This window comes from Physeter macrocephalus, chromosome 3, assembly GCF_002837175.3.
Source record: "Physeter macrocephalus isolate SW-GA chromosome 3, ASM283717v5, whole genome shotgun sequence".
NCBI classification, from domain to species: domain Eukaryota; kingdom Metazoa; phylum Chordata; class Mammalia; order Artiodactyla; family Physeteridae; genus Physeter; species Physeter macrocephalus.
Window position 1 is genome coordinate 17572643 of NC_041216.1, and position 24044 is coordinate 17596686.

At 52.0% G+C, this 24044-nt stretch overlaps 1 protein-coding gene and 1 pseudogene across 2 annotated transcripts in view; both read left to right on the forward strand.

Annotated features, from left to right (window-relative positions):
- The window catches only part of LOC102979696 (uncharacterized), a 20387-nt pseudogene extending 9960 nt beyond the window's left edge, over positions 1-10427 (forward strand).
- Positions 10428-21694: 11267 nt separating this feature from the next.
- The window catches only part of HSPG2 (heparan sulfate proteoglycan 2), a 102843-nt gene continuing 100493 nt past the window's right edge, over positions 21695-24044 (forward strand). For both annotated transcript variants that reach the window (XR_003679168.2, XM_055083712.1), the window contains exon 1: positions 21695-21793. Coding sequence is in view for 1 of the 2 variants with exons in the window: in XM_055083712.1 (XP_054939687.1) it covers positions 21731-21793 (63 nt within the window). In the remaining variant the exon portion in view is untranslated. The remainder of the gene's footprint in view (positions 21794-24044) is intronic.

Genomic DNA, 24044 nt, shown 5'->3' on the forward strand with positions numbered 1-24044 from the left:
GTGCTCCGCAATGGGAGAGGCCCCAACAGTGAGAGGCCCGCGTACCTCAAAAAAAAAAAAAAAAAAAAAAGAAGAATAGTACTATGCCCCTTGGGAACCCACCACCAAGCTTTGTCCCATCTTTCCAGTGGTCCCTGGCAACTCCCTTCCCAGCCTGAACCAGATCCTCTCCTTGACTCTTGGGACATGTTTCTTTTGTGGGCTCCATGTAAGAGCTTTTTTCAAAAAGTGGCTGTGAGATGTTTTCTGTTACCAACCAATGCTCCAATTCTCTGACACCCACTGGTTACTCAATAATTCAATTCGTTTCTAACACTATCTCCCTGGTGTATGAGCACCAGATCCCACAAGTTACAGGGCTCAGTTCCACTTCAGACACCAGTGGCTGGTGGCCAGGGGCTACCCCTGTACTTGTTTTTTTTTTTTTTTTGGCTACACCGTACGGCTTGCAGTATCTTAGATCCCTGACCAGGGATCCAACCCGGGCCCCTGGCAGTGAAAGCGCTGAGTCCTAACCACTGGACCGCCAGGGAATTCCCTACCCCTATACTTCTGAGCTAACCGTCCATAAATTGGGGGTTCCCAACACCCCCTCCTCAGGTGTAATTTGCTAGAATGGCCTGCGGAACTCAGGACCTTACTCATGTTTACCAGTTTATTAGAAAGGAGTCCGATGAACATGGAGATGAAGACATACATAAGGCGAGGTCTGGAAGGGTCCTGAGAACACACGGTAAAGACTCACGGATGCCATCAATGAGAACGACAGGCCCGGAACAGGCTTCAGGGACCATTCAGTCCCGCTGTCTCCTTTCCATTTGGGCAAACTGAGGCCCAGGTCATTCAGCACATTAAGAACACAGCTGGGGGACTTCCCTGGTGGCGCAGTGGTTAAGAATCTGCCTGCCAATGCAGGGGACACGGGTTCGAGCCCTGGTCAGGGAAGATCCCACATGACGCGGAGCAACTAAGCCCCGTGCACCACAGCTACTGAGCCTGCGCTCTAGAGCCCATGCGCCGCAACTACTGAGCCCATGTGCCGCAACTACTGAAGCCCACAGGCCTACAGCCCGTGCTCCACAACAAGAGAAGCCACCGCAATGAGAAGCCCGCACACCGCAACGAAGAGTAGCCCCGGGTCGCTGCAACTAGAGAAAGCCCACACGCAGCAATAAAGACCCAACGCAGCCAAAAATAAATACATAAAATAAATATATTTATAAAAAAAAGAACACAGCTGGGCCTAGAACCCAATTTCCTCATCTGTCAAATATTGAACAGCCAAGATTTATTGAGAGTTTACAGCACACCGAGGTATCAACCCTGTGGGGCAGGTATTCTTACTATCCCAGCTTCCAGATGAGGCAGTTGAGGCTCAGATAAGGGAGGTAACTTCCCCAAAGGTCCTATGTCTGGTAGAACGTGCACAAAGCAGAGTCTCGGTGCTGAGTTCCTCTCTGGGAAGACAAAGGCTCTACCTCACAATGTTATTGAAAGGATCTAGTCATCCAAAGCATATTTACAGGAAGGGAAACATTGTCACCAGCTGCTCCACGTCTTAGCGGGGGTGGCAGGAGGAAAGCACCCTCGCGTGGAAGGTGACCTTCCCCACCCCACCCCAGGTGAGAATCAAGGGAGCAACTTTGTACGGTGAACCAAAACCAGAAATGTCGACTTTGACGTCAGCAGTCCGAGGAGGGGGAGCCCTGCGGGGGCGAGTGCCTCAGAAGAGGATGGGGGGAGAGGAGCTGAGATGGAGAAGGGCTTCCTGAGAGCTTCATGGTGAGGGGCCCAGGCCCGAGGACAAAGGAGGAGAGGAGACATGAAGAACTGAGCGGTGGCCGTTTATTCTATGTCGGGCTGTTTTCTGTCCTATGCTGAGTGTTGTCAACCTCTGCGCCTCAGTCAAGTCTATCATAGATGGTTTGGGGCACAGATGAGGAGGGAGCAGTGATCACCGTGGCGGAGGAAGGGTGCAGCTTTGCTGAGAGATGATGGCAGTCACAGAAGATGGGGCTGAGAATTGGTCCAGAAGCAGAGATTCAGAGTAAAGTGTGACAAGAGACCGTAACAGCCCCCCGGGTGCCTCGGAAATAGTGAGGAAGGCTCTGAACTTCCCATGGTACATGGAATGGAGCTTTGAGCTATTTTATTTGATTATTAAAGGAAAAGGTAACCCCAGAAACCTGGAGGGCTGTGGGGGCCACCTCTTATATGCGGAAAACCCTTAGCACAGTGTCTCCACTCAGGAATTGCTTAATAAATGGCAACTGCAGTGATGGCCCTGGAGGTAGCAGGTGTAATGTTTAGTGGGCAGACCTGAGCCAGATTGCTTGGGTTCATGTCTTGGCCATGTTCTTTTAGGTGAGTTAATTCACCTCCTTCAGTTTCTTATCTAAAAAATGGAGATGCTATTAACATCTACCTTGTAAGGCTGTAATGGGAAGTAAATGAGAGAATACATATAAAGCACTCAGCACAGCATAGTAGTCAGGGTTCTCCAGAGAAACAGAATCAATAGGAAATATACATATAAATATAAATATATATATATATACACATGTATATATATGTATTTCTTAGTCATATGTGTGTGTGTGTGTCTTTGTGTTTGGGCTGCTATTACAAAAATACCATAGACTGGGTGGCTTAAATAACAGTTATTTTTCACAGTTATGGAGGCTGGGAAGTCCAAGATCAAGGCACCAGCAGACTCAGTGTCTAGTGAGAGCTCACTTTCTGGGTCAGAGACGGCTGTCTTTTCACTGCATTCCCAAATGGCACAAGGGGCAAGGATGCTCTCTGGGGTCTCTTTTATAAGGGCACTGATCCCATGTATGAAGGCTTTCCCCTCAGTGGCCTAATCGCCTCCCAAAGTCCCCCACCTCTAAATCCCATCACATTGGGGATTAGGTTTCAACATACGAATTTGGGGGGGGACGCAAACTTTTATATATACACATACACACACATACATATAGCAACATATAGAGTACAATGTTATATGATACTATATACTATAGTATATGTTGTATATATATGTACATACGCTATTTTTTTATATTTATATATACATACATATATTTATTATTAGGTATTGGCTCATGTGGTTATGCAAGGCTGAGAAGTCACATGATCCCCTGTCTGCAAGCTGGAGACCCAGAAATCTGGTGGTATAGTTCAAGGGCCTAAGAACTAGATAGCTAATGGTGTAGATTCCAGCCTAAGTCTGACGGTCTGAGGACCAGGAGTACCGAGGCCAGAAGATGGATGTCCCAGTTCAACTAGTCAGTCAGAGAATGAATTCAACTTTCCTCTGCCTTTTTGTTCTATTCAGGCCCTCAACAGATTAGATGGTGCCCATCCACAAGCAGAGGCCGGTCTGCTTTACTCAGTCCACCAATCCACGTGCTAATCTCGTCCAGAAACACCTTCACAGGCACACCCAGAGGTAATGTTTAACCAGGTATCTGGGCATCCCATAGCCCCGTCTAGTCGATGCATAAAATTACACACAGCAGCTGGGACCCAGGAAGCATTCATTACATGTGGATCGTTATTATTGTGGTTTTATGGGTAAGGAAACAGAGGTTCAAAAAGGTTAAATCTGGATAAACAACAAGGTCCTACTGTATAGCACAGGGAACTATATTCAGTATCTGTAATAAACCATAATGGAAAAGAATATAGAAAAAAATAATGTATATATGTATAACTAAATCACTTTGCTGTACAGCAGAAATTAACACAATATTGTAAATCACCTATACTTCAATTTCTTAAAAAAAGGTTAAGTCATTTGGCCATAGTGACATGGCTTCAGCGGTGTGCTGGTGACCTAGGGGCTCAAAAAAGAAAAAACCCAACCCAAAAATACCCTGATTTGTTGCATTTGCCAATTCCCGTGGTATAAATGTTCCTGCCATGGTTGATTTCAAGCTACCGATGGTTTAACAAGGAGTTCACCAGATTCTAGAATATTTCAGGATTGGCTTTTGTGAGCCAGTATGAGCTGAACCCCACGTACCACTACAGCACACTGTGCCTGCAACATGGGGGCATTTAGCTATTATTAGCTAAAAACATTAGCTATTTTTTTTCATGTGTTTTATTATTTATTTACTTAGTTATTTATTGGCTGTGTTGCGTCTTTGTTGCTATGCGCGGGCTTTCTCTAGTTGCAGCGAGCGGGGGCTACTCTTCGTTGCGGTGCGCGGGCTTCTCATTGCGGTGGCTTCTCTTGTTGCGGAGCACGGGCTCTAGGCACGCAGGCTTCAGTAGCTGTGGCACGCGGGCTTCAGTAGTTGTGGCTCACGGGCTCTAGAGCGCAGGCTCAGTAGTTGTGGCGCACGGGCCTAACTGCTCCATGGCATGTGGGATCTTCCCGGACCAGAGCTCGAACCCGTGTGCCCTGCACTGGCAGGCAGATTCTCAACCACTGCGCCACCAGGGAAGCCCCCACATTAGCTATTATTGCAAGTCTGTTGAGCCAGCAATGTTCTCTGGGCACCTTCCTTAACCCCCATTTTACAGAAAGGGAGATTGAGGTTCGGACAAGTTCAGTACTTACCTGAGGTCACAGCACAAACCAGTTACTTGCTGTCCTGCTTCCCAAGTCCTCTCTCAGCAAGGGTGTATATAAGGATGTATATAAGCCTACACATGACCATCATCCCCAGCCCCCTTAGAGGGAATTTCCCAGGCCCCATAACGATGAGAGTCCTGTCCCCTCCCAGGTTGGCTGCTCTACCTCAAAAGCGCCGAGGTGGCTTGGCAAGAGGGCAGTTCTTGCTGGCTGGGGCTCCTGCCAAGCCACACCTGCCTCACTGCTCCTGAACTCAGACGTGTCCTGGCTTGCTCCTGCCATACAGGGGTTTAGGGAAGTGCTGTTCTGGCAGCTGGCGAACAGAGAGCCCATATCCTTGAGGGTGTTAGGGGATGAGGGTGTGTGACTCACTGTGCTTGGGTGGATGGAAGGCTGCAGCCGGGACGGCCAGAACCCAGCCCAGGAGAGATTTTCAGCCCTGCAGGCAGGTTTTGCCCCAAGCCAGATCAGGGCTCAGGTGAGTCACACTGCGAAGAGGCTGGGACAGATGTCCTCCAGGCAGGGTGGGACAATGACAATAGAGTCATGGCTCTTGGCTCTAGCTGTCTCCCCAGACTGCGATGGACTCAAGTATGGCTGCTGAGTTGCTGGGTTTGCTCCTGGTCTGCGATGCTTCCAAGTGCCATGTGGCTGAAAGAATAAGGGAACACTCCTCCCACCATCTCAAGGCCAGGGGTAAGGGGTGGGGGGCAATTGCTGTGTGGCAGGAGAGGATTTAATGAGCAGCCTATGCACTAATGGAGCAGGTCCTATGGTCTCTGGGGAAGGGGGTTGTTCCCTCCATTCTTGGGGAGCCCAGGGGAATGAGATGCCCTTGAACTCTTTAAACCTGGGGTGGGGAAAGGACCCCTGTTGGTCTTGGTGGGGCACAGGAGGAGAGAGGGATGTGAGTAGGACTGCAGGGAGGGGCAGTCAGGTGAGAGGGGACAGAGCGGGAGGGGCAAGGGCTGATGGAAAGCCCATGATTTGCAGTTGGTTTGTCAATGCAGCTAAGGAGCCAAGGTTGGAGGCGGCCCAGATGGAGCAAGGGTGGGGGCCGCTGTGGCTGGAGACCGTGCGGGGAGGGGCACCCCACCCCACCGACAGAGGACATCCGTCCTGCAGTGCTAGGGAGGGAGAGGCAGCTGGCCTTGGCTGCGGGGTGGAGGATGGCGGTTGGACCCCTCCAAAAACCTCTCAGTTCACAGGGTCACTTACTGAGTCCTCACTGAGTGAGTGGGTAACCCACCCTCTTCCTCACTTAGTGCTTAAGCCCGTAGGTTCTGGAGCCAAAACATTGGGTTTTAATTCTGGCTGCTGGGTGAGCTTGGGTAAGTCTTTTGCTCTCTCTGAGCCTCAGTGACTTCCTCTTGAAAGCAAAATACCTACCTCCTAGGGGTGCTGCAAGGATTAAATGAGAGGGTGAATGTGGGGCCCAGGCACTGACAATGTCAGGTTCTTTGGCACATAATAGGTGCTCTACCAGGTCAGTCTCTCAGGGGGGGTCTGGGCAGGAGGTGGGGTAGGCAGCTCCCCATCACCCTCCCTCCTGTGTCCCTGGGCTTGGAGTTACTTGGACCCGGGCCGGCAGGCCTGACTCCAGTCTGGGCCCTGAGAGCCCAGGACCTAAGGCCAGAACCACACCTCCTCTCACGGGCGAAGGGGGCTTTTAGTCTCCTTGACCTCATTCTGGCCTCCCAGACTCTCCTGGCTCGGAAGGCCTCTGTGGCACCCAGAGGACCTCAGGATCCCCTGGAGTTGGGGAGGCCGGAGGGAGACATTCCTGATCTTATGGGACACAGCCTGGCTTTCTGGGAGGATGGAGGAATACACATTCCTCCTGAAATAATTGTCCTGGAGCTATTTCTAGAGGCTCTTAATGCCCAGGCCAGAAATGGCCAGTGATCTCCGCGTCTGGGTACCTTCAGGACAAACGGCGCAGAGGTCCAGCCCTCCCGCTGGCTGCCTGCCTGCCTGCCCGGCCCCCGGCCCAGAACAGAAGCAGGCCTGGCTGAGGCCCCACAAGAGAACGGTTGCCACTGCTTCCCTGGCCCACTGAGTTTCCCTGCACCCCTCTTCCTCCTTCTCCGGGGTCCCTCTGAGCCCTCCTCTTGGCTCCCTGTTTCAGCGGCTGTAACCACCCCACCCCAGGGCAAAAGGCTCTTCACGGCTGGGGAATGTCCAGTGGAGGCTTCTGTGTGTGTGTGCTTCGTGATCTTGCAGCTGATCATTAGGAAACATCAGATAAACCCAAATTGGAGAACATTCTCCAAAACAATTTGCCTGTGCTCTTCAAAGCTATCAATGTCATAAGAGACAAAGACTGAGGAACTTCCAGGTTGAAGGAGACCAAAGAGACCTGAAAACTAAAGGCAAGCCTGATTGTGAATTGGCTCCTGGATTGGAGATACAGCTGCCATGGAGAACATTGGAGGGAATGATCGGTAAATTGCGGACTGTGTACTAGCTAACAGTGCTGTATCACTGTTAACTATCCTGTATTTGAAAACTGGATATGTAAGAAAACGTCCTTGTTCTCCCAGCTTGTAGGAGATGCACGCTGAAGTATTCAAGAGTAAAGGCTGCCGTTGTCTGCAACTTACTCTCAAAATAATAATAATGTGTGTGTGTGTGTGTAGTGATAAATGTGGCAAAATATTAATAATTAGTAGATTCGAATGAAGAGTATATGGGAGTTCATTATCTTGTAAGTTTCCAGTAAGTTTGAAAATTTTTCAAAATAGAAAGTAAAAATGTATTTTCAATACTTGAGGGAAGGAAAAGATGGAGGGCAAATACCATGAAATTTCAAAGGGAGATCTTGTTCATTCATTCAATGGATATGTCCAAGATGCTCCTTATGAACCAGGACCCAGTGGGGTGGGGGGCACAGGAGTTCTGAAAGGAATCCTCAGGCTCTAGCCCACCACCCGGTAGGGACCCAACACGGGGCTGCTGGCTGCATGAGGACCAGGCAAGAAGGGAGGAAAGACAGTGCTGTGATGTTATGGGTCACTCAAACGGACAGCACTTTAGGGAGACTTGATAAATGTTTGCTGACCCAACGAGAAAAGAAAATTGAGGCTGACCACAGCCAACGAGAGTTATATCAGGCCCAGCACGGAACTTCCTGACTCTCAGCATAATTAAACACTAGAAAAACAACAGGGAACACTGGAAAAAGTCCACCCTAGCCTCACTGTAAGAATAGGGCCCATCTGTCATGGAGAGCTTAACGTGATGCTTGCCCTGAGGCAGGGGCCTGACCAGGATGACCCCTGGAGGCCTCTCCCAGCTCCAGGATTCCATGATTGTATGACATGGCCAGCAGTCTGGAGTAGTGGCCTGCTGGTGTTCCCCAGTGGAGAGCAAGAGGAGGGCTAAGACGTCTACCTCCTGAAGTTAGAGTGAAAGTGGGAGAGGGCGCTTAGGGCAGGTGGGACCAGGCAGCCAGGAAGGGAAGGGAAGGGGGGCCTTGGGGACCAGCCCTCAGCCACCTCCTATATTTCTGGAGGAGGAGATGGGGTGGGGCAGGGATGGAAGAGGCGAGAGTCTGGACATTCCATGCGATTCAGACCCAATGGACAAGAGCAGCTGAAGGGCCCTGGGCTGGGAGAGGGGCAGGCAGCTGTTTTCCGGGTGGGGCAGGCTCAAATACTGCTCCATTCTCACTAGGCAGAAGTGGAAAATTAGCATCAAGCTGGCGGTAGTTGGGGAGAGAAATCAGAACCTTCCTTCTGGTAAGGGGGACTAGTGGGGACCTGAGGGACAATGGGAATGGGGGTGGGGCTCCACTGCCCAGGCAGGCCGGGGACAGGAGGTGGGGTTAAATGCACCGGAGCCTGGGCAGGCCCTAGTCCCTGTGAGGTGCCCACTTTTAGACCAGGAGGAGTAGGAATCCCAAAGCCCACTTCTCGTGTGGGGTAGATGAGGGGCTCCCTACTGTCAGAGAGGATGAAGACCAAATATCCTGGAAGGTTCTGTCTCACAAGCCCAGCCCCATTAGTAGACTTACAGCACCACCTTGCCCCCGCTCCCTCAACTTGGGGTTCATAGAGTCAAGATCATCTCAGTTGCAGGGTTAACAAGCACCCCTCTCCATCTGGTTTTCCCCATCAGTGCCCCCATCCAGGCAGACAGGACAACAGGTGTGGTGAGAATTCTTCCTCAGTAGATTGGGGGAGTGGGGGACAAAGTCACCCCGACAATGTGGCATTGTCTCTTAAGGGTCATCAGACACGCTCAAGATAGTACCTTGGCCCCCACCACTTACAAGCTGTGTTATCTGAGGCAAGTCACGTCATCTCTCTGAGCCTCAGCTTCCCCGCCTGTCAAATAGGAATAGAATAGTAACTACCTCCTAGATTTGTAGTGAGACTTACAATGTAAGGCACAAGCAAAGGGCTGGGCAAAGAGAGAGGGCATGTATCGCATTGCTTCCAAGACATATTTTTTAGTATGAGGGTGCATCGAGTAGTGGATGGTTAGCTATTTGATATTACCTCCAAAGAATGTGTGTCTCAGTACCTGGAATTTCACCATTAGAGATTCAGTCCTTTGCCTTTGTGGTCTCCTAGTGTCCCTGCTTAAAAGGTAAATGGGAATTTCAGAATGTGGGCTAGAGTTAAAGGAAAACAGAGCCTGCCCCACTTTTTCTAGGGGTCCTCTGGCCTCAGGTGTTCTCAGGGTCTTGCCTTCTTCCCCATCTCTTGTCCTCTGTGCTTTCTGAAGAATAGGGTGGCCGCTTTCCAGCTTGAAAATCCCTCGGCTTGGGAGGAGGATGGGAAGAGGAACACCCGGCGAGAAAGCCCAGGCGGAGGTGGCAGGGAGCCAAGGAGAGGTGACCCAGCTCTCTCCTCGCCAGGCCCGGGGGACCAGCTTCCAGGTGAATTCTCAGCAGTTCCACACCACGAAGCTTTGTCTGCCCCACCGGGACGATGCCTGGACGCCAAGCGAGCCGTTCTAACACCTGCAGCCGCTTGAACCATCCCACCAACGTGTCCTTTCTGGCCCAGGCTGGGACTCCAGGCTGGTCCCACGGCCCCAGCGTGACCAGGGCTAACAACCTCAAGTGCTCTTGTACCTGAGTGGCTCAGAGGCAAGCAGCAGCTCTTCAGAGCAGTCCGACGACCCCGGCTCCCCGAGACTTCCCGTGAGGAGAATCTGCATGGGCCGGCCCTACAACTCCAGGTGTGTGGAGACAAGCCACTTGGTGAAGGGCCCCAAGGTGGCCAGAAAGCCCGCTTGTCGTGGCAGTCCCCACTGCCTGTTCCGTACAGATGGTCCCTCGGGTCCCTCTGGCCCCACCTCCCTGGACCAACTCATCAGAGGCATCAACTACCTTGACACATCCACCAATGCCTCTACACCAACCGCCCTAAGTCATCCCTGAGCCTGCCGAGGCTTGCAGCCAGCTACCTGGAATGCGCCACCAACTCCATGCACCTGGACCACTCCTTCCCCCGCAGGTACTCCAACCCCAGCACCAGACTGGCCGCCTCTGACAACTCCTGCGCCAGCATCTGCATGGCGCCGTCCTCCAGGGCTGTCCATGCTTTGCAGTACCTGGATGACTCCATCAACCCGAGCTGCCCTCACGGGCCTCCTAGCTGGAAACTCACTCCCATGCTGCCGCAGAAGCCGGGGATAAAGTTGCCTGAGCTCCCTCTGTTCAGCAATGGGATCTTTTCCTTAGGTCATCTGCCCAGGTTCTGGGAAGCAATCCTCTCGGGCTGGAGAGCCCCCGAGCCCATCTCTAAGCCCTGTAGCTGGTGGCGACATCGATACCAACCATGAAGTGGGCACACATCCATCAGGCTGAAGTTGTGGAAAATAAATTGTCTGTGGCAAAATGTACCTTCCAAGCCTCCATTCGGGGTGGTGGTGGGGACCGCCATTTAGATGGGGGGGTTAGACACTTGAGGACCTACAGGGCCAGGCAGGCAAAAATGAATGGGTGAAGGGGGCTGGGTGGTAGGAGGGAGTGGTGGAGACTGTGGCTGAGTGGAGAGGGGATACCTCGTCTAAACTCAGCTCTCAAATGGGTGGTTGCCTTTTCAAGAGAAGCCCGGAATCTGATTTTCTATGTGTTGGCAACGAATTTAAAAATATCATGGTGTTTGAGGGCTGAACAAAAGTACTTGCAAGCTGAATGTGAGGCCCACAGATCTGAGTTTGGAATCTCTGATTTACACCTTGAATGAATCACTGGGGAGCTTTTCAGCCTCCCTTAGCCTCTGCTGAGGCTGTTCATTCTCAATCCCTATTCATATTCTTCTTTTTTTTAAGAATTGTTATTGATTTTAGCACAGCCCCATGTAAGAAGAAAGGTAGAAGTAATAATGATGAGGATGACAGTGATGATAGGAAACCCTCATAGAACACTTAATATGTGGCAAGTACTGTGCTAAGTACTTTATATATATTTGTTCTTTTAAAGATGTGGTTTTAATGAACAGGGCCCAGGGTGGATGTAGAGCAAACCTTGATGGCTAGTGTGACATGCGTTGGAACAGGCAACCAGGGATGGTTAAATGTTGGGGGACAGCCTTTCCCGGGAAATCTCTGAAGAGAGTGGTCTGTCCAGGCCAGGTGAGAGCTGGAAGGGTCAGAATGAGGTGGGAATATCTGGGAAAATGTTCCCTGGGCCACCGAGGGCTCCAAACCTTTAGAGACTCAACTGATTTGGGTGCTGAGGAATCAGGCCCCACAAGGCGCCCAGTTATTCACCATCCTTCTGCCTAAGGGACTCTGGAGACAAGATTCCAGACGAGTTTTGCCACCAGCCTGCCCTGAGACCTTGGGGACATCACTTCCCCTCTCCAGGCCTCCGTTTCCCCTTCTGTAACATGAGTGGGGTCCTTTTGATGGTCTCTAAAGGCCCTCGGACTAGAATATTTCTGAGTCTCTCCTCCGAGTCCAAAGCCAGGACTGGAGCTTCCTGAGCTGAGAACCGAGAGTGCCTCCACCCAAGAATTCAGGCTTCCAGAGTCCTGAGCCATCTTTCCAGGCTGCCCAGGGGCCACTTCAGGCCTCAAGGCCCATTTCTCTGTGGTTCTGAATTTCGGGCCCAGTCCCTTTTTGCTGGAGTTTTCCTCTCTCCTTGGAAATATGAGGGCCAATAGCAACTCAGAATGTGGAATGGGGCTGACCTTGAAATAACACAGAACCTGGAGGTCTGCAAATTTCCATGGCTTTTGGAGGTCGCCTGCCGTGGCCTAGACCTGTGACCAGGCAGAGAAGGCAGCAAGCTTGCAATATCCATGAGATTGACACGGTGGTCCCAAGGCAGGAGGAAGGAAGGAGGCACCGAACCCCTAGCCCATTGAATTCACTTCCACTTTTTTTCCATCTCTGAGGACTAGGGAGATCCTCCCTGGGTCCAAAGCTCAGCAGTGCAGCACACTCTTTATTCTGTCTCTTGCACCCCTTCCCTCCCCAGGGAGAAGACTTTGGCCTTTGTCTGGTGGGTGCTCAGGCCCCTAGTGACCCATTGCCCAGGCGAACATTCACAGGAATACAGCTCGTTGGGGTCCATTTTGGCCCAGCTCAACAGATAGTTTAAGAGTGTCCTGTTTCCTAAACCCTCTTCTCTGGCCACCCAAGGCATCCCCTTCTTGCTCTAGGCCCATATTTGCATTCGGGTCACCCTTACTCTCCTGGAGAGGCCTACTTTCAAAACAGTCTAATTTCCCCTAATCAGAGAATCAGACCCCTGACCAGGACACTGCTCTCGGGGTCTCCAGTATCTTGCCCAGTTCTGGCTCACAAGAGGAGCTCAGTTATTACACTGATGTTGATTACAAGCTCTCGTGCCCAATAGGTGCTCAGTAACCTTAACTATTATTACCTTAAGAATAATCACAGGGTTTCCCTGGTGGTGCAGTGGTTAAGAATCCGCCTGCCAATTCAGGGGACGCAGGTTCGAGCCCTGGTCCCGAAGATCCCACATGCTGCGGAGCAACTAAGCCCGTGCGCCACAGCTACTGAACCTGCGCTATAGAGCCCACGAGCCATAACTACTGAGCCCATGTACCACAACTACTGAAGCCCACACGCCTAGAGCCCGTGCTCTGAAATAAGAGAAGCCATCTCAATGAGAAGCCCGCGCACTGCAACTAAGAGTAGCCTCCACTCGCCGCAACTAGAGAAAGCCCACGCACAGCAACAAAGACCCAATGCAGCCAAAAATAAATACATAAATAAATTTATTTTAAAAAAAAAGAATCAGTGTCTCACACACAATGAATATTCAATAACTAATAATATTAATCATGACAGCCAACATTTATTAAGCTCTTAAATATACTCTTAAATATACTCCAGTGCTTTGTGTGTATTAACTCAATCATCTCATCAATCCTTTAAGAAAGGATTGTCCCTATTGTATAGATGAGGAAACTGAGGCACAGAGCAGTCAGGAACAAATGATTATGATGAAGATGGTTACAGTTATAGAACACAGTGGCTCTCCAAAAAAACGGTTTGAGGGAATTCCCTGGTGGTCCAGTGGTTAAGACTCGGCACTCTTACAGCCGGGGCCCGAGTTTGATCCCTGGTCGGGGAACTAAGATCCCTCAAACCCTGCAGCATAGCCAAAAAAAAAAAAAAAGAGGTTGACATTTTCATTATAGAGTACTATGTGCAGAGCAGGCACTCAGTAATAATAATTATCTTCATGATTACAACATCTTGCACGTAGTAGGTGCTCAGTGAATGATAGATGTCAGTGCAGAGCTCTGTACATAGTGAGTGCTCAAGTTTGAAGATTGAGGATTATATTGTACCCAAAAGGGACAGGATCCCTGCGCTGCCCTAACTCTTACTCAGGGTAGAAACTCACTACTCATGATTCTCTCCCACCAGTCACTCAGCCCAAGTCCAGAGAAGGTTCTTAGTCAGAGAAGGCCCTCTGCTCTGTGTGGCCATGCAGAGGCCACAGGAAGTCCCCCATGTCCACTGTTCAAGACATGCATCTGCAGGGTCCATGTAAACAGGAAGCAGCACACCCGCTGCAGAACAATGCCAGAGGTTGCTGTGCTGTCCATCTTGTGTACAGAAGCAGCTTACGTGTCCCTGCAGCTGAGGGTGGCTGGGGAAAGTCCTTCACGCCTGCAGACGTATGTCACTGTTATTGAGCACCCACACTGTGTGTCAGGCATGCTGCCAAGGCCTGAAACATAGGCTCACAGCCCTCTGCTCCTTGCGAGGCTAGGTTTCAGTACCCATTTTACAGAGGGGGAAACTGAGGCAGCTGGTAAATAGCAGAGCTGGGATTCTACCCCAGGGCTCTGCCCCTCAACCAGTGCCCTTTCCATCCAAAGTGCAGTTTCTTTCTCAGTATTTATTGAACAGATTCCAAGAGAAAGAGGGGTAAATCTCGGCCTCCAAAATATGCAGAAATTTAGGGCGTCCCTGGTGGTGCAGTGGTTGAGAGTCCGCCTGCCGATGTAGGGGACGCGGGTTCGTGCCCTCGTCTGGGAAGATCCTACATGCTGCGGAGCGGCTAGGCCCGTGAGCCATGGCCGCTGAGCCTGTGCGTCCGGAGCCTGTGCTCCGCAAAGAGAGAGGCCACAACAGTGAGAGGCCCACATACAGCCAAAAAAAAAAAAAAAAAAAAAAAATGCAGAAACTTAGACAAAGCAAGGATGGTATTTAACCCTGGAGGTTCGGGCTGCCCCGAACACCAGTGTTCTGATCAGGGCAGCATTAACCTCAAATACTTTCTTCCCAGGAAATAATAAACAAAAGGAGAAATTCCCTCAAAGCCCACCTGTGGTCTCAATCACCCAATCCACTGGTCCCTGCTGCTTTTGGTAACACTGAGTATAGGTGCATGATATTAGAATTCCTTTTGTATATTTAAAACAATCTGGGGGACTTCCCTGGTGGCGCAGTGGTTAAGAATCTGCCTGCCAATGCAGGGGACATGGGTTTGAGCCCTGGTCCAAGAAGATCCCACATGCCACAGAGCAACTAAGCCCGTGCGCCACGACTACTGAGCCTGCGCTCTAGAGCCCAAGAGCCACAACTACTGAAGCCGCACGCCTAGACTCCGTGCTCTGCAGCGAGAGAAGCCACCTCAATGAGAAGTCCATGCACTGCAACAAAGAGTAGCCCCTGCTTGCGGCAACTAGAGAAAGCCCGCGCACGGCAACAAAGACCCAACGCGGCCAAAAAAATTAATAAATTTATTTTTAAAAAAAATCTGATACTGCCCTTTTCAAACAGTTAATCTGATATCATGAGTCTATGATTCTAGGAAATAAACTCAGCTTTTTGTTTTACCAAGGTGTGTGCTGCAGAGACACACTCATCCTATTCCTGACCTTCACCATACCCTAAACTTTCCTCATCTCTGAACCTAACGCCCTAAGCCTTAGCCCACCCCACCCCCATTCCTGAGGCCCACTTTATCTCTTCTGCCAGCACGTGACTGGTGCTGCTTGCTCTACAGAGGAAACAGAAAACTGGGGGCGTGTGACACCCTCCCCACTAGTTGCATCCACGTGGCCCCCTTTTAAGCAGAAATCTCGAGAGAGGCAGAGCCTCAGATGTGTGCTCTGCCCGAGTTGGTACCACCATTTTTGGCAAACTCTTTTAACAGCCTCCTGAGCCCCTCCCAACAGAGCAGGAATTTCTCATGAACAATTGAACAAAGCCGGGAAGGGAACTCGAGGGAGAAGGCACAGGACATTCCAAAAGGATTTCTCTCAAGCTCCAAAAGACAACATGTGGGAACACTGCAGAAGGCTTATAGCCTAGCAAAGAAAAGCATGAAAGGGACGGAAAATCTGCCCAGTAGGAAGGGCAGTGCAGGCTGGAGGAAGGAACGAGGGGCTGGGTGTCAGGAGGTCTGAGTGGGAGGCCTGCCTCTGTCACTCGTGACCCTGCAGAAGCCACCCCACCTCTCCGGCCTCAGGCTTGTGGTCCTGAAAAACTGAGGGAACTATAAAAATAAACCCACAGATGCATACATATCAGCTCAGAGCAATGCTTTATGAATCACAGAGACCTGGAGGCAGCCCAAATACCCAACGACAGGATAGGGTTCATGAATAACGGTGTGGTGATGAGACCTGACACCAAATAATTATTAGAAATATCGGGGGCTTCCCTGGTGGCGCAGTGGTTGGGAGTCCGCCTGCCGATGCAGGGGACATGGGTTCGTGCCCCGGTCTGGGAGGGTCCCACATTCCGCAGAGCGGCCGTGCCCGTGAGCCATGGCCACTGAGTCTGTGCGTCCGGAGCCTGTGCTCCGCAGCAGGGGAGGCCACAGCGGTCGGTGAGAAGCCCTCGTACCACAAACAAACAAACAAACAAACAAAAGAAATATCGGGACTTCCCTGGTGGCGCAGTGGATAAGACTCTGCGCTCCCAATGCAGGCGGCCTGGGGTTCGATCCTTGGTCAGGGAACTAGGTCCCACATGCATGCCGCAACTAAGAGTTCTCACACCATAACTGAAGAACCCGCCTTCCACAACTAAGACCCAGCACAACCAAATAAATAAATAAATTTTTTTTAAAAAAAGAAATATTACGTGCAGAGTCAACACGACTGCTATTCAAAGTCGCTGGCCCACAAATTGCTAACGATTACCAACTGCAATGAAGAGCTCGTACCAGAATGTAAATCCATGAGCTGCTTCCAAAACGGACCAAGTATTCCAAGAAAAAAATAGTGTCAGCTGAGCTAAACAGAGTGCTTACTGACAGTTGATTTACGCTCCGAGCAAACTTCTTATCTCATCTCAGGACGGTAATACACAGTTTGGGGACTGGCACTGGTCCATAGAGCCATTTTTAAGTAGCCCTGGTCTTGACTGACACATAGAACGGTGTTTATGAAAATGTTAAGTGAGAAAAACAAGACAGGAAATCGTCAGCGTGTGCTGATCACGGGAGGTAAAATGCCCATGTGTGCAGTGACAAAGGAAGGAAACTGAGCATTTATGGAGCTCCAACTACGGCCCCCACGCAGACGTCTTCTAGAGCTGAGGCAGGGGTGTGTGGGCAGGAATGTGAGGGGCTGTATGGAGGCCATGAGAGCTCCAGCCTGGATGGAGGGGAGTGGTGGCGGTGTGAGGGGCTCGAGTGACAAATTCCAGTTGCAGAGACCATTTATGGTCAGCTCAGGAGTCAGGGGCAGTATTTGACAAGCGTGTTACGAGAAACACCGGTCTTGTGAGATGTTAAAAGGTTTTTCCAAAAAACAAGTGGGTTCCATTCTTGAATATGTTGAGGAATGCTGGGTTAAGCAGAGTTGGACAGGCGACTCTACTGGGGGCTCAGAAACTTTCCTGTGCTGGTGTCCCTCGAGATGGCCAAAGTGTGGGAAAGAGTACAGGGTTCCCAAACTTCTTGACCAGGGAACCCCCTTTCCAAGGCGCATCTCAGAGGGCAGGTGATCCATGAGGCCCCAAGGTGGAAGCTCAGCAAGGAAGCACTTGATAATGACGAGGGGTGTTGGGGAAATACTAGGAGGGGTTGAGAATGTGGGTTCTAGAGTCAGAGAGACAAGGAAATGAATCCTGGCTCCACCACGGCTCCTGGCACTGACTGTGTGATGTAGGCAAGCCACTTCATCCCCTGGGCCTCAGTTTCCTTGTCTGAAAAGGGTGGTAATAAAATACACTCATTTGCCTACTGCCTAGGACTGTGATCAAGTGAGAGTCAATGTTGATCAGACTGTGAGAGGAGTTTATCTTTGCCCCAAGTACAAACCAGAAAGGGAACATTTACGCCTTATGCTTTGCTTGAACCAACTTGTTCTTTCATTCAGGTAAAATTATTCAAATGCCAACTTTGCCAGGCACTGTGCCCTTCACAGGGGATACAGTTGGGAACAAGTCAGAAAGCAGGTAGTCACGCTCTCTGCCTTCATTATGCCTCTTCATATTAAATGGTCTTCCAAATTATTGTAATTGTCAAAAATGTTAAGAGGGAGAAGGATGGGGGAGGGAGGTTGTGGGAAAGCATAGTGAGGGACATGATCTAACCTGGGAGGTCAGGGAGGCTTCTATGGTGACATGAGGTTTGAGTTGTATCCTAAAAGAGAGTAGTAGGGTGAAGTGGGGTGGGTATTGGGTGAGAATAGCCCTGAAGGAGAAGGAACCGCATGTGCAAAGACCAGGGTGGGGGAGGCGTGTGGCTGGAGAGTTGGCCAGGATTGCATCTCCCTGCCTTGCATGCTTCCCTCCCTCTCCATGAATTTTCACTGCCTGCTTAGAACTATGTCCTCCCTCCTCTTCTTCCTCTTCTCCACATCATCTCCTGGTTCCCTCTCCTCCATCCCACTCCCTTTCACACCAATTTCCTGTTCCATATTCTCACCCAAGTACATATCCTTGCCCTGCCGGCATCTGTTTTCCCACACAGGCATTGCATCCCTTGTGCATAATAGATGTTTACTTTCATTGTTGAATGAATGCAGGGCCACAGCTAACCTTTGCTCATATTACAAAAGGTACCCCCTCTGGGCAGAAGTAACACCACAACAGGATCCCCTTGGCTGCATACCCTTGTTCAGTGAACAACCTGCCCAACCGTCCACTGCAGCCCTGAATGAATAAAGGAATATGAGATGAGCGAGAAGCTCCAAGGCAAAGAAAAGGTTTGAAGTAGGAGTGGAAGCCAGTAGAAGTTGAGTCTTGTCAATTTTGTAGTGGCAGACAGGTGACCCACAAACTCTGGCAGACAGGTGACCCACAAAGTCTGTACACCCCCATCAGACTAGATCAGACTCCTGTTTCTCAGAAGCCAAATTGTTTGGCTGCTCTTGCCTATCCAAACTCTGGTAGTCTCCCCTTATCTAAGGAACCTTGTGTGAGGCTTGAGTTGTTTCTCTCCCAAAGAGTGTGACCAGCACCCAGAGCTATGAGTACATACAGTGCGATTATAGGTGCCTCCTGGGCTCAGTAAGAGCCTGGAAGGCCTTGCCTCTGCTCCCCTTCTAAGCCATATGAGGAGATAGCCAGGCCGTAGACAAAGCAACTTGAGAACAGTTACTAAAGATATCAAGGACAGCAAAATAAAACAGAGCCAGCCAAATGCCTTAGTGGGAAGGAGAGGATGCAGAATAAATAAGGGATGACCAATCCTCAGGGTAGGTGGAGTTACTCTGGAACTTTCTCGACAGGCCATATTTCCTGCCCTCCACGTCAGCCCAGTTCCTCCCAGTCCAGTAAGCTTTACCATCTCTTTCCTCAACCTCTTTTAGGAAGCAAGACTTATACCTCAGATTTAGTCTTGACCAAACATCTACAAAGAGTTGCTTGTTCTCCTTTTCCTTTGCTTATGAGCAAATCATCCAAGAAGCCAAGGCTCTGGGACTTAAAGGGCCCGAGGTAGGGAACACTGAGGCAGCTCACAAAATGCGATTTGTCAAGGATGCTGACCCTCCACGGACAGGCAAGGCCTTGGAAAAATCCTGCCACCAAGGCTGGCCACCTGTCAACTCTGAAGTCGGTGGAGTTTTGTAGTTTTCCTCATCAGACAGGGTAGTTTGATGAGTGCAAGGCTGTACTTCAGCCTTGAGACTAGAGATCATCAGACTAGAGATCATTGGGGTTGGGGGCTGCATCTGGCCTTCAGACTGAGAGCGACACTGGGTGCAGGGACTGCTCCTCCATCAGACTGGAGTCCCCTGAGGGAAGAGTTGTGTCTCCCTCTCTAGACTGGGAGCTCACCCAGAAACAGTAATAAGAGAAATGGCTGGGACTTCTGTGGGGGTCCAGCGGTTAAGACTCTGCACTCCCAATGCAGGGGTCATGGGTTCCATCCCTGGGCGGGGAACTAGGATCTCGCATGGCGCAGCGCGCGCCACCCCTGCCCTGCCACAAAAAAAAAAAAAAAAAAAAAAAGAGAAAGAAATCTCTAGACTGGGAGCTCACCCAGAAACAGTAATAAGAGAAATGGCTGGGACTTCTGTGGGGGTCCAGCGGTTAAGACTCTGCACTCCCAATGCAGGGGTCATGGGTTCCATCCCTGGGCGGGGAACTAGGATCTCGCATGGCGCAGCGCGCGCCACCCCTGCCCTGCCACAAAAAAAAAAAAAAAAAAAAAAAAAAGAGAAAGAAATGGCTACCGCTTATTTAGGGCTTACCATGTGCCCAAAACTGTTCTTTTTAAAAAATAAATATATTAATTCATTTTAATCCTCATAACAACACTGTGATGGAGGTCTTAACGTTATTCTCCTTGTCTAAATGATGAAATGGAGTCATGGAAAGATTGAAAAATTTGTTCAAGATTGCCCAGCAAGGTGATGGAGGCAGGATTCTCCAGCAGACTGAGAACGCCACGAGGACACGGATTATATCCTCCCCTTTCCCTCCATCAGATTAGGGGTTCACCAAAGGCCAAGATCGGGCATTCCCCCCTCTGTCCACCCTACCTCCCTGTCTGGAGCAGAAACAGACTTTATTCAGTGCTGTGTCTGGCATCTGGGTTGGGGCCGGGGAGTTGGCCAAACCACTGTGAATGTAGTTTCTGCCCCTTACAGCTCTGAGCTGGTCCCCTAGATACACCCCACAGGGTGGAGAAGACCCCAACTTTTGGAGATGGGGCACTTATCTGGGATGGGAGTCAAGATGCCAGTATTTTCTTAATCTCCCAGGTGCCAGTCAGGATGCCAGTGTTTTCTCATCTCCCAGATGGGAGGCTTCAGAGCGCTTGGGAGACTGCAGGCCGGCCCTTATCACAGGGAACACGCCTTCCGGAGCCAGGCCTGGTGCCGCCCAGTGAGCTGGGCATTTCCTTCTGTCCACAGCTCACCTCACTCCTGGCTGCAAACCCCAGTTGTGAGTCTCTGGAACCTAGCAACTCTCACAGGAAACAATGGAAACTTCAGTTTTTATTCTCCTCCATCGTTACTCAAAAGGTTTTCCTCTAAGTGACACACACACACTTACACACCCCAGTTTTCTCTCCACTCATCAGCCTGGGCTGCCCTGGTAATTTTCAGGCAGCAAGGAGACCGTGGCCTGGGGAGGCCTGGTGGCATGGCTGTGTGTGTTGTCTGTGGGTCTGTGTCATCAGGAACTGTGATTTACCTCCCAAGCATCTGTGATTGGGCTTTGGCAGTGTCTGTGTCTGGGCCTGGGTGTGTGAGATGGTGCGTCTCTGGCAGCGGGGTTGTGATTTATGCGAATCAAAGTTGGTCTGTGACTGATTTATGCGGAGAATGGTGTGTATCAGGGGTAATTCAGTTTTGTATCGAGTGCCGACTCTGAGGTACTGAGAAAATGTTAAAAAATGCAGGTGCTGTGCGTGTAAGAAATTATGTTGGCCTGTGTGTGAACTGTGAGACCCTGTGGGGAATCTGAGCATGAAAACATCCTTCCGCTTCCTGTCCTGGGATTCACACATGTGTGTGAAAATGTGACTACGAACGTGAGCAGCTGAGTGTGCATGTGTATAAGCTGTGTCCACTGCGTCACCTGTAGAGGTGAAGGTTTTCAAGGGATAGAGTGATCTTTTGAGTCGGGGAGGACTGTTAGTATATGAAAGTTGGGTGAAGGGAGTGAGCGTGTGCAAGCGTTCACGGGCAGTGGATGAGCACGTTAGCGTGTGAAAGTTGTGAGTGTGCAGGTAATCTTGTGAGCCAAAGTTGTAGTGAGCGGGCGTACCAAACGCACCCGTGTGAGCGCGTGCTATTCTGGAGGGTCCTGGAGAGCAGCCCGCGTGGAGCCACGTCTGCGGAGTGTGAAAGGGTGTGAGAGCAGATGGATTTCGGGGTCCGGGGGTCGGTGGGGAGGTGGGGGAGAGGCGTGCACGTGGAGGGAGGGTGGTCCAGCGCGCAGGGCCCCGGCCCCCGTCCCATCCCAGACTCCAGGCCGGGTTTGGCGGGGAGCCGGGTTGGGCCGCGGCCCGCCCGGAGGGGGCTGGGGGCCCAGACAAAGGCTCAGTTGGCTGCGCAGCGGGCCGGGGAGAGCGCAGCCGTCAGTCCCGGGGCGGTCCAGGGGGCGGGGCCTGGTGCCCGGGGCGGGGAGACCCGGGGGCGGGCCCTCGCCCGGGGGCGGGGCGGCCGCGGGAAGGGTGGGGGTGGCTGGAGCGGGCCGTCCTGTCCCGAGGACTCGGCAGCCTGGCGAGCGGGCGGCTGCGGGCGGGCGCCGAGCGAGCGAGTGAGCGGAGCGGGCCGGGCCATGGGGCGGCAGGCGGCGGGCGCGCTGCTGCTGGCGCTGGTGCTGCATGGGCGGCTGCTCGCGGTGAGTGTGCGGGGCGGAGAGGCGGGAGGCGCCCCGGGCCCCGCTCGCCGCCCCCGCCAACTTGGCTGGGGCTCCGAGGCTGCGCGGCTGGGACTGGCCCGGGACGGCGGCGCCCGCCCGGGACCCCGGGCCGGCACAGGCCGGCGCCACCCTCCTCCGTGGGGCTGTCCCGAAGGGCACCCAGGGGACCCCGCGACGGACCGGGGGCGGGGCCGGCCCTCGTGGGAGCCAGTGGGTCGCCCGGCCACGTCGCTGAGTCTCAGACTCGCGCTAGGCATGGCCCGGCCTGCCTTTCCTGGTGGCCAGGCTGAGAAACTTCGAGCAGGGTGGGAACTCGGCAGGGCGAGGACACGCCTTTCTTTGCCAGCTTGAAACAGGGGCACTCAGTGGTGATGGGGACCATATCCGTCCTCACTGGAACTTTACCACGACGTCTCTCCCCTTGGGGAGCTGGTCACCAGGCAGGCACAAGTAAAGAACCGTTCTGGACACAACTGATTCTTGTGTGGAACACCCACGGGCCCTGGAGTCCCACAGCCCAGGAATTGAATCAATCTCTGCTCTTCACTGAGCAACTGTGTGACCTCCAGCAAGTTGTTAACCTCTCTGAGACCAGCCCACATGCCCAAGGGGAACTCAGAGTACACAGCCTCAAAGTGCAGGACTGGCTGGAGTACGTGCTAAAAGTGCCTGTTGCTGAGCCAGTTTGTGGTGGACAGTGAGTGGATCTGTTTCCCCAGCTTTCTCCTCCCCAGGTCTTCAAGGTGTAGGGGAGGCCTGCCCCTACAGTCCAGCCCCCTACTCTGAGCTTGGATGGGTCCATGCTGAGAGAAAGAGGACACTTGGCCCGGAGAGGCTCTGAGGACCCAGTGAACCTGAGAAGGGCAGGGCGGGCTCAGTGGGCAGGGAGCTGGTGGCACATGTGGATGGGGCACATCTGGGGATCTGGGCCTGCCTGGCGAACCACAAGCCAACCCCCCTCTTTCAGGTGGTGCTGGGCCATCCCTGTCCCCTGTTCTCAGAGCCAAGAGAGGGACTCATCTAAGCTGGCCAGTGTTTACCCAGTGACTGACTCCCAGTCCTCACCTTGCTGGCTCCCTCTCACCTCTGCCCTCCTGAGTCACTCGTTAACCCCCACCCCAGACCTGACCCCTCACCTCTCCTGCCCCACCCACCCAGCACCTCTCCTCCCCCATCCCCATCAGGGCAGCTTCCTTAATCCTCTGTCAGCCTCTCACACGGCAACACATCCAGCAGGGCCCATCCATCCAGTTGCTCCCCAGTCTTGACCTGAACTTGCACCTCCCAACACTGATCTTTACTTTTCCAAAAAGTAGACACCAACCTAGCACATGAAATGTTCCTTTTCTGACCCTACCCCTGCTCTGCCCCATGATCAGGGGTTCCACCGTGGCAGGAGTGGGGAGGGGGGAAGGAGATGTTTGCTGTGTGTGGGAGGAATTCCCAGACTGCAGCCAATCCTCACTCACTTGTTCGTTCACCACATCTTTGAGCAGCATTCCATGACAGTGAGCAGGAGTTCAGGGTTCTTTCATTCAGTAGATACTTGCTAAGCACCTACTGTGCACCAGTGCATCCAGCACTGGGGGCTTATGGGTGAACAGAAACAGGTCCTGGCTGTACTTTCCCAGAACTGAGATGGGTCAACAGGCAGCTCTGATCCTGTGGGATTACAGTCTCCTCAGCAACCACACCGAGGTCTTCATGGTCCCACCCTAGGCCGAGGGTAGTAGAAGGGCTGGAAAGAGCTTGGCCTCTGGAGTCTTACAGACCCATGTTCGAATCCCAGCTCTGCCACTTCCTAGCTATGTGATCTGGGACAAGTTCCTCTCTCTGAGCCTCAGTTTCCACATCTGTAAAATGGGGGTGAGAAGTCTCTTGTAAGTTTTAAACGCCAGCAGGCTTCTAGCCCTGTGCCCTAGCCAGCCTTGGGCTCCCTCGTCTTCTGCCCTTTATCTCTCCTGCCTTTCAGTTCATGTCTGCAAGCCCATAGTGAGTGGGTGAGGGTAGGACACAAGGGGAGGGTAAGGTGGTCCTTAGGGAGCTCAAGACCTCACTGGGGGCAGGAGACAGAGGAAATAGTGGTCTGTGATTAAGTGTGGGAGTAATTTCAGTTCAGAGGAGGTGGGGAGGCTTGCTGGGGGAGGGGGCCAGGCCTGGGTGACTCAGGGCCTGCCTTGGCCTGCTGGGGCCTTAGCTTTTCCTTTCTTGGGGCCGGCGCCGCCAAGAG